Source organism: Juglans microcarpa x Juglans regia, chromosome 4S (genome assembly GCF_004785595.1).
Source record: "Juglans microcarpa x Juglans regia isolate MS1-56 chromosome 4S, Jm3101_v1.0, whole genome shotgun sequence".
In the NCBI taxonomy this organism is placed as follows: Eukaryota; Viridiplantae; Streptophyta; class Magnoliopsida; order Fagales; family Juglandaceae; genus Juglans; species Juglans microcarpa x Juglans regia.
In genome coordinates, this window is record NC_054601.1 from 17,218,920 (window position 1) to 17,234,200 (window position 15,281).

General features: G+C 37.8%; 1 protein-coding gene across 2 annotated transcripts; it reads right to left on the reverse strand.

Annotated features, from left to right (window-relative positions):
- Positions 1–515: 515 nt before the first annotated feature.
- Positions 516–14,128, reverse strand: LOC121263441. 2 transcript variants are annotated; one of them, XM_041166330.1, is made up of 8 exons: positions 13,984–14,128; positions 11,943–12,336; positions 6,059–6,202; positions 5,330–5,397; positions 5,187–5,237; positions 5,023–5,082; positions 3,897–4,343; positions 516–854 (listed from the first exon to the last, which is right to left on the reverse strand). In XM_041166330.1, exons 2-8 carry the CDS (start codon positions 12,070–12,072, stop codon positions 849–851), a joined length of 906 nt encoding a protein of 301 aa, XP_041022264.1. In that variant the 5' UTR covers positions 12,073–12,336; positions 13,984–14,128; the 3' UTR covers positions 516–848. The 2 variants fall into 2 exon arrangements, with proteins under 2 accessions (XP_041022264.1, XP_041022263.1); XM_041166329.1 differs by having other exon boundaries at positions 516–867.
- Between the last annotated feature and the right edge of the window lie 1,153 nt (positions 14,129–15,281).

The following is a 15,281-nucleotide window of genomic DNA, read 5'->3' on the forward strand; positions in this document are numbered from 1 at the left end:
AATGTGGATGCTCTTAAATTGTTCATCTTTGGAAGATTATAGGTTGGTTAAAGAAAGCCATTCTTTAATCCCAAAGAGATCAACTGGACCATTAATCAAGCCTCCAAACGGCAATTTTGAGAAGTTCTTCCGTATGTATGTATGTATGTTTATGGATGACAAATAAGATTTGGAAGGGGTATTCAGTTTGGATCATTAATAAAAGAATTGGCATTAATGGGACCAAGAACCATTATAGCTTCATTTGGATTGAGAAGTGATTTCAATTCATTTCATCATTATATCTTTTTCAAATTTCTATAAAATATAATAAACAATTCAACTTTTTCAAATTCTAAAATAATAATAATATTCTAATAATATTTTATTCAACTTATCTAAAACCATATTATTTCATACCATGTCATGTTATCTCTCAATCCAAACGGAGCCTATATTGGCGTGTCAAGAAGCACCTGCCAGGAAAACACTCTCTCTCCCACTCCATCTCCCTTCTCTCTCTGATAAAAGACAGATGCCAATGAAAGCCCTCCATGCGCCAATCATTAGCGAAAGAGAGAAAACTGAGAGTTTAACCATCAAAAGTTACAGCATATCAAACTCTAATAGCTTAAAAAAGAAAAACATCAAATTCTGATAGCCAGGGATATAAACTAAGGAAAATGAACAATAAACCGAGTACTACAAATGCCCCTATATACATAAATGTATTTATCTATACGTAGAATATTTATGAGAAAATACAAGGAAAAGAACGCCCAACTCTTCAAGCAATTTGTAATTTGTAACAGCAGGGACAGATATTCCTTCCCCCAAAATTCCAGAAATTCATGATGGCTTGAGTCCCCTCAAGGCTGCAGCGAAAATCTAAAAAAACCATGAACAAAATATCATTGAAAGAAATCCATAAAGCAATTCAAGATTGGGGAAACATGAGGTGTATAAGGTAGGTTTAATAGTTCCAAAAGGAAAACTTATGAACAGAATGGAAAATTTTATCAAGTGCAGCATTTATCCATATTTGCCAATGATGTAACCATAGTCATGAACGTGTAAAGCTCACTCAAGGCTGGCAATATTTTGCTTGCCAGCTCCAAATAGTTCAACATCACCCTAGATATAGCACCACGAGAGAAAATATAAATGATCAAAGCTTCCTTGTCACCAAGCCATGCAAAATAAGGTATCTAATATCTCACAACTGACCCTGCACATACAACAACATTCTATTATGGCTTATTTCTTTCTCTCTACTGTTGTCCACAATAAAAAAACTTTCCCCATGCAGCCGTTTAAACAAAAAATAAGCCTTCAAGAAAACCTTCAAACCCTAAGACTTCCAAGGAAAACAGCATTGTCGTCCTCTCCTCTTATAGCATCCCAAAAAATGTAGGACAGTAAGTGATTCTTTTCCTATTTCTAAGAAAGAAAGTGAGAAAAAGTCACAGCATTTTCTAGCAAAGATGCCTTTGTATGAAGCACTTTTAAGGTATACTGTTTCCACAAAGGACTTCCCAATCAAAATGGAAACAATTGCAGCCTGCCTACTTATGCTTTCTGTTCTGTTGCACATCATACCAGTTTTGTTGTTTAAAGCATATTATGGCATTAATTTTCAATAAAGCGTTATACTATTAAGAACTATTCATTCAATTGTGCAGAATAATCTCAAACAAAAAAAGTATAGAACAAGTGCGCATGATGCACTTTGTGAGCTAAATAAGTCCCTCAGTGCATGCTTCTTTTAACCAACAATAGACATTATGCAATAACGCGGTTTATTACCAAAAGATAATCCAAGATGTGCATTAGCTTTTGCAAATTTGAATTGGCCTAGAAGGAAAAGTATGGGCCTAAAACTCATAAAGTATTAGATGTCCTGTATGTCAGTTAGATATGGGTACCAAATTACTTATAAAAAAAAAATATATATATATATATATGGGTACCCAATTCCAGACATAATTTCATTCTGATAAATATGGTTTTTATTAGTTTTTGCAAATGGGAATTCACACAAGAAGAAAGCATGGGCCTGAAATCAAAAGTATTAGATGTTCCATATGTCAGTTAGATATGGATTCCAGATTCCAGACATAATTTCCATCTGACTGAGTACAATATGATTTTTATTAGTTGATGAAACACAGATCAGTAAAATATTGAATATCTGTTCAGGGATCTGAAACTAGGATCCAGAATGTATAGTCAGACTCATACACAAGAGCCAAATTGAAATGGACACAAACCAGGCAATATGAATAACTTGTTTGAACCATATTTGTTTCTGCCGGGGTCTCGGATGTTAAGGACTTTTGCCCAATTAGTCTAGTGAATGGGGTGTATAAGATTATGGCCAACGTTCTTGCCAATCGTCTGAGCGAAGTCTTGGGGAAGATTATATCAAAGTCTCATAATCCTTTCATCAGAGGTAGAAAAATCCCAGATTCAGTGCTCATTGGAAATGAATGCTTGGATAGCCGTATAAAATCTGGAGTCTGGAATTTTATGCAAACTAGACATGGAGAAGACATATGATCATGTCAATTGGGGATTTCTGCATTATGTGCTCGAGAGGCATGGATTCGGGGAACGGTGGATTTCTTGGATTACGCATCGTGTTTCCATTGTTGTGTTCTCTGTATTGGTGAATAGCACTCCCATGGGCTTTTTTAGTGGCTCAAGTGGGTTGAGGCAGGGTGAACCATTGTCTCCTCTACTATTTGTAATCTTCATGGAAGCTTTGAGGCTGTGTCAGGCATAAAGGTGAATCTCTCTAAGTCCGGAATGGTGCCAGTGGGGAATGTTATCAATCTAAGAAGTTAGGCTAGGTCATTGGGATGTAGGATGTCTTCCCTACCCATTAGGTACATTGCCTTCCCATTAGGAGCATCCTTCAAGGCTACACCCATATGGAATGAAGTGATAGAGAAAATTTAATGCAGGTTGGCAAGTTGGAAGAGGTTGTATTTGTCAAAAGGTGGGTGGATCACCTTAATCAAGAATAGCCTCTCAAATTTGCCTATGTATTCTCTCATTGTTTCCTATACCGGTTGGGTGGCGAATCGCATAGAGAAACTCCAATGTGACTTCCTTTCGAGTAGACTTGGTGAAGAATTTAAATTTCATCTAGTCAATTGGAATAAGGTATGCTTCCCTATCTCATGTGGTGGGGTGTGGAACCGAAATCTAATGATGTTCAGCCAGGCAGTCCTTGGTTAATGGCTATGGCGTTATCATCAAGAGGGGGGTGGCATTGTCGAACATGGTGATAGATTCCAAATATGGTGGTAAATGGGGAGATGACCTCTTGTTGCTTCATTGTGAGGTTGCCAAGGCCCTATGGGATGACCTCTTTGGCAAAGTTGGATTAGCATAGTTTATGCTTGGAGGGTGGTGGATCTTTTTTCCAGCTGGAGATGTCTTCATGGTATACATTGCAGCAATATGGAAGATGGTCCTAATATGCCTTTTGTGGTGCATCTGGAGGGAAAGAAATGATCAGAACTTCAAGGATACGGAACGATCGATATAGGAAATCAGAATTGGCACATTGTTTTTCTGGGCAATAGATTTAGATCTTAGGCTTACTGTTCATGATTTCCTTGTATTCACTGCTTCTTCCCAGCAAGGTGTTATCTCTTGTATACACCCAGCTCACTTGGCTATGCCTACTGATATCAATAAATTTTTACTTACCCAAAAAAAAAGTACATCTATGGGCAACCATCAATAACCATTTTCATGCACAACCATCATCTTTCTTTCTTTTTTTCTTCACTTGGGACTGAGGGCACTAGTCTGACTCATAAAGACTTTTGTTGGGTTCTTTCTTTTATAGAAACGTGAAAAATGAAATCAAAGTAACTGACAACTAAAAAGAAGAAACTGCATACCTTAGAAGGTGCCCCAGGATGCCGTTCCAAACTAGCGGGAGGTTGATTACAGCTACTACTTCCCTCATACTTATTGTCAGTACTTTTATCTTCGTTATTTGACGGCAAAGATCTTTTGTTATCACTAATGTTAGTGTATATCATTGAATCCACTCTCATAGATTTGCTCTTTATTGGACCGGCCTTTGCTGCGTTAGGTTTACTATTCTGGGTCACAATAGGGAGATTTTCATCCTTTTTAGTGAACTGAGTGGCTGCTGCTCGTGCACCAGCTATTGCGGCACCAAGGCTTGATGATTCTTCCACATCAGATGCTTTAGATCCAGGGAACTGCGTAGAGACAGAACCTGGCTTCAAGGAAAATGGATCTCGTAGATTTGGAAGTGGAAATTTCACAGGCAGTGGGCCTTCAACTGAAACAAGACCTCTAATAGCAGCCTCGTATATCTGCGACAGGAAAAAGAAGTTAGTAAAGAGTACATCCTACCAAAGATACACACACACAGACACACACACACACACATATATATCTAATATAGATACATAGAGAGAGAGAGAGAGAGAGAGAGAGAGAGAGAGAGCTCAATTAGATCGGTTCTCAAAATCTCTCACGGCAATCAAACCATATAGCAGTACTGAAAACACTATTTGATTGTGATATGGTCTGTGTCTGCTTGAAACCACTTGCAGTCATAAACAAGAATCTTTTCCACAAAATATACAGCCCTGAAATATCCCTCAAGAACATTAATAATATGGGAGATTGGATCAAGGATCCACCTCCATGTTCTGGATGGTGAAATTGACACACTACAAGCCCGCCTCCTCCCCCTCCCCCTTCTAAAACAAAACTGCAGATTGAGGAAACAACATAACAAACTTAACACCAAAATGTCTGCCCCCTCTCCCATTTTCTCTGGAGTTTTAAGAACAGAACCAAAAATAACTGAAAACACCAAAATGATTATTAAAAACAGAAGAAAGGATTTTGAGTTATAGCTCTCAGAAAACTAAGAACAGAACACCCAACTGGACACATTTTTTGTCCATCTCTGCTTTTGTTGTTGAAATAGGAAAACCTTTTTTGAGAATAATTTCAATGAGGCCCAGAGTTTCTGCATTATACCTTTTTTTCCAGATTATAAACACGTTGGTACCCTCGCATCTCAAAAGGAATTAACAGTTTCTGCATTCATGGTATAAAGAAAAGAAATGATAAGGATATCAGGATATATTTGTGATCACGAAATACCATGAAGTCATAAATCTGAAGCATATTAGTGTACACACCTGTGGCTGTTCACAGAGCCAACAAAAGTCAGTCAGTCCTTCCAGCCTCACCTGCATGGGAAAACATATACAGATTTCGGTCAAGAAAAAGTCTACGGAAACGTGTAAATAAGTCATCAATACAAAAAAAAAGGCTTACTCACCCCTTCAGGTACCATGTTCCAGTGTGCCAGTTCTTCACCTCTAACACAGCCAACTACTTCAACACACCCTACATCGAAGATGAAACCCACTTATACTTGTATAAATTTATATCCCCATAAGAAGATTAATAAAATCAAATATTTCAAGAAATTCAAGATGTTCCCCACAGAAATATTTCCGTCACCCAGAATAAGTTAGAGAAATATCTTATAGATGATGCAGTTCTGAAAATTACTTTCCTACTTGAACCGGGCCACTTGCGTTACTTCATCCGATTTTTCTATATTGACAGTCTGGGTGCATGGTAGGGGAGAGAGGGAGATGTGTTAATGCTTTGTCAGCATCCTATATCATAGAAGGAGAGACCCAAAAGAAGAACCTTCAGATTGAACTGCCCATTCCATAGCACAAACTTGAACCTTAATCTAGTCTCACTGCATCATTCCCCTCTTTCTGACAAACTATCTCATTTTCTCAGATTTTTCCATGATGGATTTATGACTTATAGGTTCCCAAACTCAAATAATGAGTATAATCAGGTGCAAGCCTTAGAAAGCACCCACCTAAATGAACATACATGACTTAGGAGGACATAATCAGGCCAGAGCGATATTGCTTTATTTACTTTAAAACATTTCTGGGGAAAATGTAGCAAATAAACAAACAAACAAAAAGACAGCCAGATAAAGATAGAAACGATTATCATGAAGAGTACCAAATCTGACTACCTAGTAGTCTTGAAACAGGATAATATTCTGGAAACTTGAGATCAGTAATTCCATTCACTGCATAAATTTCCCTGTAGAAGTCCTCCATTGCTTTGATCGTGGCCTCATCTGGCACCTTACTTGCAGCATGAATCCAAAGGCGGCCTTCAAAAGAAAATATTCTGAACAATTAGAAACATCCTCATTGAAAGGTACTGTTATTTACTGTTACTAATTTCAATGTTATTGTTGTTCCTGTTGTTTTTACTATTGTCTCCCACAAATCATTTTCGCTTGAGGGATCATTTGGCACAAAGCCCCCCAAATGTGATCTCGACAAGAAGAATTATCAGCCACATCTCATCTTATTGAGTCCTATTTCCCCCTTAAATTCTGTAGGCTTGTGTTTTGCACACATTAGTATTTCCCCCTTAAATTCTGTAGGCTTGTGTTTTGCACACATTAGTATTTCCCCCTTAAATTCTGTAGGCTTGTGTTTTTGACACATTTATTTATTACACATATTCCTAAATCAACTTTCATTCTTTCTGAAAATCCAATGAGTAGTTAAGACCCAAATTGAACCCACTTAAGTCTAATCATGTCGTATTCTTGTATCTGATTGCAGGATCAACTTCAACCCATATATTCTATTAACAAGCTCACTATCCTCATGCTGCTTCCTGTTCTCCTGCTCAATTACTTGCAATGTTTGTGAAAGCATCAGGCGCACTTAACTGCAAACATAGCCTAGAGCCTAGGCACACAGCTCAAGTGTGCTGATTGAAATATGCCCAAACTTAAAAAATTATGTATAATGACAAAATATTCATAAAATAAAACAAAATAAAAAGGCAAGATGGTACAAGATGGTAATATATTTAACCTATAAATTCAATTTGTTAGAAAATTATACAATATGGCAATCGAGTGATCAACAAATTACATAAAGAATTGTAGGTATTGACTTCTAAGCTGAATTAAGCAATACAAGTAAGTACATAATCATCTTCATCATTTTCTTGATAGGTGATTTAAACATTTTCTTGAATAGGGCAAAGGCTTAACCCAAGTACAAAAAACATAAGTGAAACATTTAATTTGGAGCAAAACAAATATACAAGGAAATCATGAAGACTCAGCCCATAAAAATCTAGAGCAAAGTCCAAAGAAAAAAAAGTATTTGCATATGTCCAAAGAAAAAGTATTAGCTGATGTCCAAAGAACCAAAGTATTGAAGAAGAAGAAGAAGAAGGAGGAGGAGGAGGCAGAGGTGGAGAAGGAGAAGGTTGAAGTTCTTCTGTCATTCGCTCATGGTTCTCAAAATCTGTCATTTCTTTCCCTCCAAACACACCACACTAAGGATATAGGAGCCATCTTCCTCACTGCTGCAATATAGGGGGTACCATATGACCCACATCAGTTTGCAAAGAGTTAAAGACTTATATAAAAAATTTGTAAAGAAGTCTGCTACTCTTCTAAGCATAACCCAAAACCACTCAACTATCCACCCAACTTTACTAAAGAAGTCATTCCATCAGACTTTGGCAACCTCACTATAGAGAAGTATTCAAGGTGTGGATCTTCCCTATGGAATTTTTCCAAGTGAAAAAACTGCTCTTAGAGGTGCTTGGGCCCATCAATTACTTCCAAGGAAAAGAGTTACTAGCCAGATGTATAAGAACTCGATAGAATGAACAAACAGTAAACTTCCCTTTCTTAGAAAGGGTTCAGATGATTACTTATAAAAAAAAAAAGGTCCAGATGATCTTATCTACACCTACAAGACATAATCTGGTAAGTACAAGAGACTAAAAAATTCTGTGAATGGTTCAAGATCCCAGTCACGAGCCATTTTGAAAAAACATAAAGTTGATATTCCACACATGGGGATCCACTAGAAGATTCCAATAATTAAGGCACTGAAGTTTGTTGCACACTAGTGATACTATACCGTCACTGGAAAAGCTTCCTTGAATGCCCTGTCTCCATACCCATAAGTCATGCCAAAATTTAATCCTAGAGCCATCTCTCACCTAGAATCTAGAATGACTAGAAAAAGCCCCCATACCCTTCTGATGTTTATTCATAAACCCATTCCATACAGCCCATGTACTGTCTTTCCTTTTTTAACTAAATTTTCCATTTTTAGAAAGTATGATTTTGATATGGGTGTCAAAATATTTAGGGTGAATTCTTTGTCAGTTTTAGTAAATTACAAAAACTAGTTTGTGCTAGAAAAATAGAGGAAAGTTAGTTTAAAGGAGTTCAGACAGCCTAAAGAAAGTATCAAGCAAATAGGAGTTCTTTGTTGTATACAACCAGTAGATTTGAGCCCCAGGTGCGAGTTTTCAGAAGTTAGGATTTATAAAATATCAATTTTTGTGCAACCTTTTCCTTAAGATTCTCAATCTTTAAAAAATAAGGTTGAGAAGAGAAGCTTAGAGGAACTGCCAATAAAAATTATAACTACGAATATCTACATAACTTTGACAGAAGCTCCTCCATGAGTTCTTTAAAAGAATTAAAGATTAGCCTTACAAAAACCCTAAACACTCTCTGCCAAATCAGCCAGTCCTGTAGCAACCTAATTTCTCCTAGCTTTCACCCAAAAATGAAGACAAAATTCACGGAAGGTGCCGCCAACCCCTCTATTCTCAAATCCTAGGCCAGACAATTTGGGAAAAATGATTGGAATAACTTTCAGAGCTGCTGCATCATTGAGGTAAGAAAATCCATTGACTTTCCAGGAATTTTTCCACCAAAACTCCCTACAAAACAGATCTGAATGCTTTTCAATAGTTATTTCTAGGTTTAAAATCCTTGTTGTGAATCCTAAACTACACGACAGTTGGAATCACACCATCTAAAATCACATCTCAAAATTTCATCATCTCAAAATCACAACGTAAAGATAGCCAATAAACATAATGAAGAAAAAATGCACTTTTTATGTTAGAGAGACGTGAGATACAGAATATGTAAACCCTAAACATACTAACAAACATTTACCCCATCCCGTGCCGAATGAATGTATCTTCGTTCCTACTTGGATTCTCAGTATAGTCATAGGAGCTAACCTACTTGAACAATATTACTAATAGCCGCGTTGGTGCCGATTCCTTAGTGGTGATGCTCTTGAGCTCCTTACTTCCTTGAAGGTTTCGAATAGAAGAGAGTGAAACACTTTACGATCTCAAAAGTGAGGAGTCGAATCTTGCCCAATGCCTATTATACAGCAGTGTCAATCATAGTCCTAACGTTCTTTTAACTCCTGATATGCTTGAATGAGAGACCTTCGATCCCAATCGTCCATTTGCCCTCTAAACTTGAAGAATCATAGAGACCGAATGACTAATGGGACAAGGCACACACGTTTCTGCAGCTTGCCTTGGGTCCAATCCCGTAGTTCTTCCCCTAGTACAGGTCCCCACTGGCGCTAGACCATACCTCTGAGATCAAACGAGATGGCCTACACGTCTATAGTTTGTCTTCGCCCAGGCTTACTCCAGATATGACGTCTCTGATAGAGCATGGGCCTTAGGTATGACACATGTTGCCCTTTAAGCACCTTCGTGTTTTCTTGGAGAGCTCCCATCTCTTTCTCAAGCTTGTCCTTGCCCATTGCTTACCTTTGTACGGTCAGCACATCCTTTGCTTGTCTGGTGTCGGGTGAACCTTCCTTCGTCTATCTGTGTTGTCCCACATCTGCTAGGCTCTCTACAACATGCGAATCGCCTTACTTCTTGATCGGTTACACATTGCCCATCTAGCTGTCTTCTTGTCTCCAATATTTTGCCCACAGGAAGGGATCTCTTCCCTCGGTTCGGCATGGTCCTCACAAGTGCTTGTGCATTGCGTCTAGCACTTTCACCAACATTGCATTAGAGGCAGTGGAGGAGACAATGAAACAATGAAGCTAACATAGGCTATTAGGATATTCTATTGAATACGCTTAATTGTATTCCTTTATTGTTTCAACACTTGATAAAATGATAAGTAATGGTGGAAGTCTATTGCCTATTACCCAGTTTTATGAAAAGTGTGAAGCAACATTCCTAACTTTATCCAAAGTCAATCTCAAGCTAGATGTGTGGACTTAGCTGTGCCACCTCATGAATGGCCTAACGAGGACGGTAGCATTTAAGTGGAAAGATTGTAACACCTCAAATTGAGTATAAGATGTGTGGCCAGTATGATCTCACATTGCTTTGAAAGAGAAGTCATTGTGGTTTATAGAATTCCAAGGAACTCTATTTAATCTTGACTATACCTTTTGATGTATAAGCCTATAAGACTTGGGTTTTTCCTCACGTTGCTACACCATAACACATCAAGTATACTTTCCCATCAAAACTTTTTTTAGATAAGTAAGAAGATATTTTAATGATATAGAGATAGGCATAGCCCAAGTACACAAGAGGTATACATGTGATTACACCTATTTAGGAACTAGAAACGGTTACAAGGAAATCATGGAAACTAAGACCATTTAAATCTATAGCAATGGCCCACATAAATAAAGCCTTCTAGAAAAAGCTCTTAAACTCTTCCAAGGAGCGCTCACGATCCTCAAAATTCCTATCATTTCTTTCACTCCAAATGCACCAAAATATACAAATGGGAGTCATCTTCCACACAGCTACAATCTGTGATGTCCCCATGATTCCTCTCCAACTTGCTAGTAGTTCAACCACCCTCCCCAACATAATCCATGCTAATCCCACTTTGCTGAAAAAGTAATTCCATGTAGCCCTTGCAAACTCACAATGTAGAAGTAAATGATCCATTGTTTCACCACTATTTTTGCACATACAGCACCAGTCAATGATGATAAGCCCATGTTTTCTTAGATTATCAATAGTCATAATCTTCCCTAAGGCGGTTGTCCAAACAAAAGAAAGCAGCCTTAGGAGGTGCTTTACTCTGCCAAATGTTCTTCCAAGGAAAATGATGTCTAGCTTGGGCAGTAAGAGTCTCATAGAAAGAGCGTACAGAAAATTTTCCTTTGCTGGAAGGTCTCCACTCCAACTTATCCACCACTATAACAACAGGACCAATGCTATATAGCAAGTTAAAGAACTTCACCATGACACCTACTTCCCAATCATGTTCCTCCCTAATGAAGCTAAAATTCCATCGTTGCGAACCATTAGTAATTTCCTGCAAGTCAGCCACCAAAGCATCGTGTTCCCATGCAATTCTAAAAATAGAGGGATAGACATCCTTAAGAGCCATATCTCCAACCCAAACATCATGCCAAAAACTGATTATATTGCCATCCCCCATACACAACCTAGTGTTGTTAGAGAAAGACCACCAACCTTTCTAGATATGCTTCCATAACCCCACTCTGTATGCTCCCTAAACCCGTTAGAGCACCAACCCCCCTTACTCCCATACTTAGTATCAATCACTACCTTGCATAATGCTTCCCTCTCATAATTATATCGCCACAACCATTTCCAAAGAAGAGCCTCATTAAAAGCCCTCACATTGCGAAACCCCAATCCACCACCTCTCAAAGAAGAGCACACCTTATCCCAACCAACTAAGAGAAATGATATTTATAGTCATGAAATTTACAAACGTCGTACAATCATTTTGAAAAAAAAAATGAGTAAATAGGAACTCACATGAGTAAAACTAATTTTTTAAATAGTGGGTCGGCACTTGCATATTGCACGACTGTATTTAACATTGCTCTCCAACTAATTCCCATCAAAATACATAAAATAAATCAATAAAGTTCTAGAACAAAAGGCAAAAAAAAAAAAAGAAAAAAAAAAAACAAATGCGGTGCGTTAGCCGAAACACACCAAGCTTGAAAAGCCACTAGTACCCAAAGAAACAAACCACAAAAGACCAACTTTTTCAATGAAATCATAGAGTTCAAGGATCGTACCTCTGATTGGAGCAGGCCATGACCTGCCCTCAACGCGCTTTATCCCATGAACAAGCAGTGAAGCCCAAGGCTGGTGCATAGTCAGACATGGGTTTGTATAGTTACCGGAGGAGTTTCTCCCCCTCATCATGTTTCCACAGTGCCAAAAATTTTCTCCCTTCAGTTCGTTTCTCAAGAATTAGGAAGAAATCAAGGAGCAGAAGACTGAGGTGTCCTGATGGAAAATATTTTCATCGGAAGTTGTTAAATGGGACTCGAGGTATTGGAATCATGATGCCGTTGGAAGTGTTCTTAAACAAGGAATAGGGTTTTGTTTTAAATTTTACCGAGAAGCATCCGAATTTGGCTTTGAAAGCGGTTGAAGTGGAATACCAAGACGGCTAATACCTATTACCTATAGATAAACCTCCCCATCTGCCTCATTCTCTCATACACCACAGGAAACTGGTGACGTGGTTTTTATTTTTTTTAATTAAATGATGTGTTTAGTTTTACCCTTAAATACCCATAATACCCAAATCAGAGTAGATTTGGTTTCCCCCTCCCCCTCTGCCAGCCTTCATCGCCACTGTTTGGGATCTTCGACAAGAAAGCTACAACCGATTGATGAGAACCCATCCATCAGACGAGAGCTGGATGATGTCCATTATGGGATTCAGGCCACTGACTCCATGGAGATTGGTCTTGAAGTGCTTAGAGACCGTACACGCTAAATGGTCCTGCTGTTTAGAGTTTTATTCCTTGGAATGTGCTATGGTTTTTAAATTTACGAAATAGTTATCAGGTATGGCATAGTAGCATTGCACTATCCATAAATAAGTTGACATATTTGAGACGCATTAGTTTTAGGCTACGTTTGGAAGCTAAACTCAACTCATCATTATAACTTTTTTAAATTTCAACATAAAATATAATAAACAATTCAATTTTTTCAAATTTCAAAATAATAATAATATTAAAAAATAATATTCTAACAATATTTTATCATCTCAACTCAACTCAACTCAACTCAACTCAACATCCAAACGTAGCCTGGCTAATATTATCTGATAATAGAGACAATGAAAAAATCATTTCCTTCTTGATTGCTTATTCTCAGGTGAAAAGATGAGTTTGTAAAGTGGTATCTGGAAACTCTTGATGTAAGTAATCTTATGAAAGTTGGCCTCCAAAGGATTTACCTGTAAAAGGATACGTAGAAACTCCATGTCTATTGGCATGTAAATTAACATGCCTGAAGATGTATGGGAAACAACAAAAATTGCTCTTATTCTTACTCTCCCCTCCCCAATTTCCACCCTTCTCTTCCTCTTTGCTTCAGGTTCCACGAGAAAATGTCATAAGCAGAAAGTTGATTTCCTCCTACGGGAGAAGCAAAATCCTCACGTTGCATTGGTCTTGACCCTGTTCTTAGAGAAATACAAGAACCCAAATGCACACACCAAAGTCTCAAGTTTTACGAGCAAATTGAGTAGAAAAGTCTCCCACATGAACTTGAATATTTTGCAGCTATGTATTCCACATTTTCCCTTTCATTCCTTAGACAAATTTTCTTCAAGAAACCGAAACCTTAGCAATTATATTCCATAAAATCATTTGTAATTCCTAGTCTCCCACAAGAAGCCAAATGCACCCACTATGGCTCCAAGCTTTTCCAATGCTGTAGATATGCCGTGGCAAGTAGACCGTAATCTGGCTAAGAAAATCTTAGCTGGCATGACAAATGTGGTTGCGTCAGGCCTGATATTAGCAAAGAAGAAATTTATGATTTCGAATGGGGGAAGATGAAACCATCACGGGAGAGAGATGATTTCTGATGATTTCTCAAATCACAACTGGGGACTCATGGGGAGAGGAGTTCTCAAAAGGGGAAGATGAAATCATCAAGGGATTTTTTCTTAAGGATTCATGGGGAGGGGAGAGGGATAGGGAATTTTGGATTTAACCATCGAACCGGAATGTAAGTTGACCGGATTTGCCACATCAACATTCGTGTGGCATGTGATAAGAAAGCTGGATGAAGAGTAGAGTTTTCCATTACCTATTCCTTCTTTAATATTACAAATACACGTCTCCCTCACTTAAGAAATCCAATTCATATCGCAAGCATCCACATTAGGCACAGCTCAATATAGGCAGAAGTTTAGAAAAATTTTTAATTGTCTATAATACATCAGTGAGTCCCTACTCCTCAGATGTAATGTGAAATCCAATGGATAAATTTCTTTAGACTTTAGAGAACATCGTGAAATTTTTTGGAATTTCATAAAATTGAGTAGCCGATTAGATTTTAGTCTGTCAACATAGTCAGATCCCCGCTCGCTATAGTGACAAAGTTGTCTTTATATTTATTGAAGGCACTTAAGAGTATAAGTTTGTAAAACGAACTGCACTATTAGTCTCGAATGAATATTCAGGATTTTACGGTGCAATAATACATTTCCCCTTTTTTGGATGAATAGTAACTAAGAGTGCCTTTTTATTTCATCGAGGCACTTAGGAATCGAATTTTGTGAAACGAATTATACCACTAGACTCTTATGATTATTTAGGATTTTATGGTACAATAATATCTTTCGCAAGTTTTTGTGTGAGTAGTAGCACCCTAGATAGCGCCACACGGTACCTGGTTCAAACGATTGTCAAATCGCCATGTAAAATGTCCAAATCCACTTAGAATCACTAGGATTACTTTTGGATGGACACATGGCACAATCCTAGCCACTCCTTGGAATAGCAATTGGACACTTGTCACTTAGAGACTTAAGTGTGATGGAATAGAGGGCAAATTAAGGCATGTGATCTTGCCACCTATGCAAACACTATTCCGATCCACCAAAACATTATTTGATCAACCAAAAGAAGGTTTCACTAAGGGTGAAGCAATTTCCAAGGGTGAGGCAGGCTCATTTTTTATGAGTTTGGGAGGGGCAAGGGGGACTGTTTTTATATCCTCAAGGAGGAGGATTAGTATGTAGCCTTTCAAAGAGTGGGCGACATTGTTTCCTCATATCTTGGTAGAAATCTGCAACATAGTTGAGAGAACCAAGGAATCTCTGCAACTGTTTTTTGTCAAGAATGACATCAGGAAATTTATCAGCAAATTCAATAGCCCGACTAATGGGTCTGATTTTGCTTTCAGAGATGTCATAACTAAGGAATCAAATCTTGGTTTAAAACAATTTGATTTTCTTAGCTAAAACAACAAGACCATTTAGTCTAATGATATCTAGAAACGAATTCAAATGTTTCCAGTGTTCATCAATAGACTTGGAGAATATGAGTACATCATAAATGTAAACAATGGTAAAATGGGTGAATGAGTTGAAAATATCATTC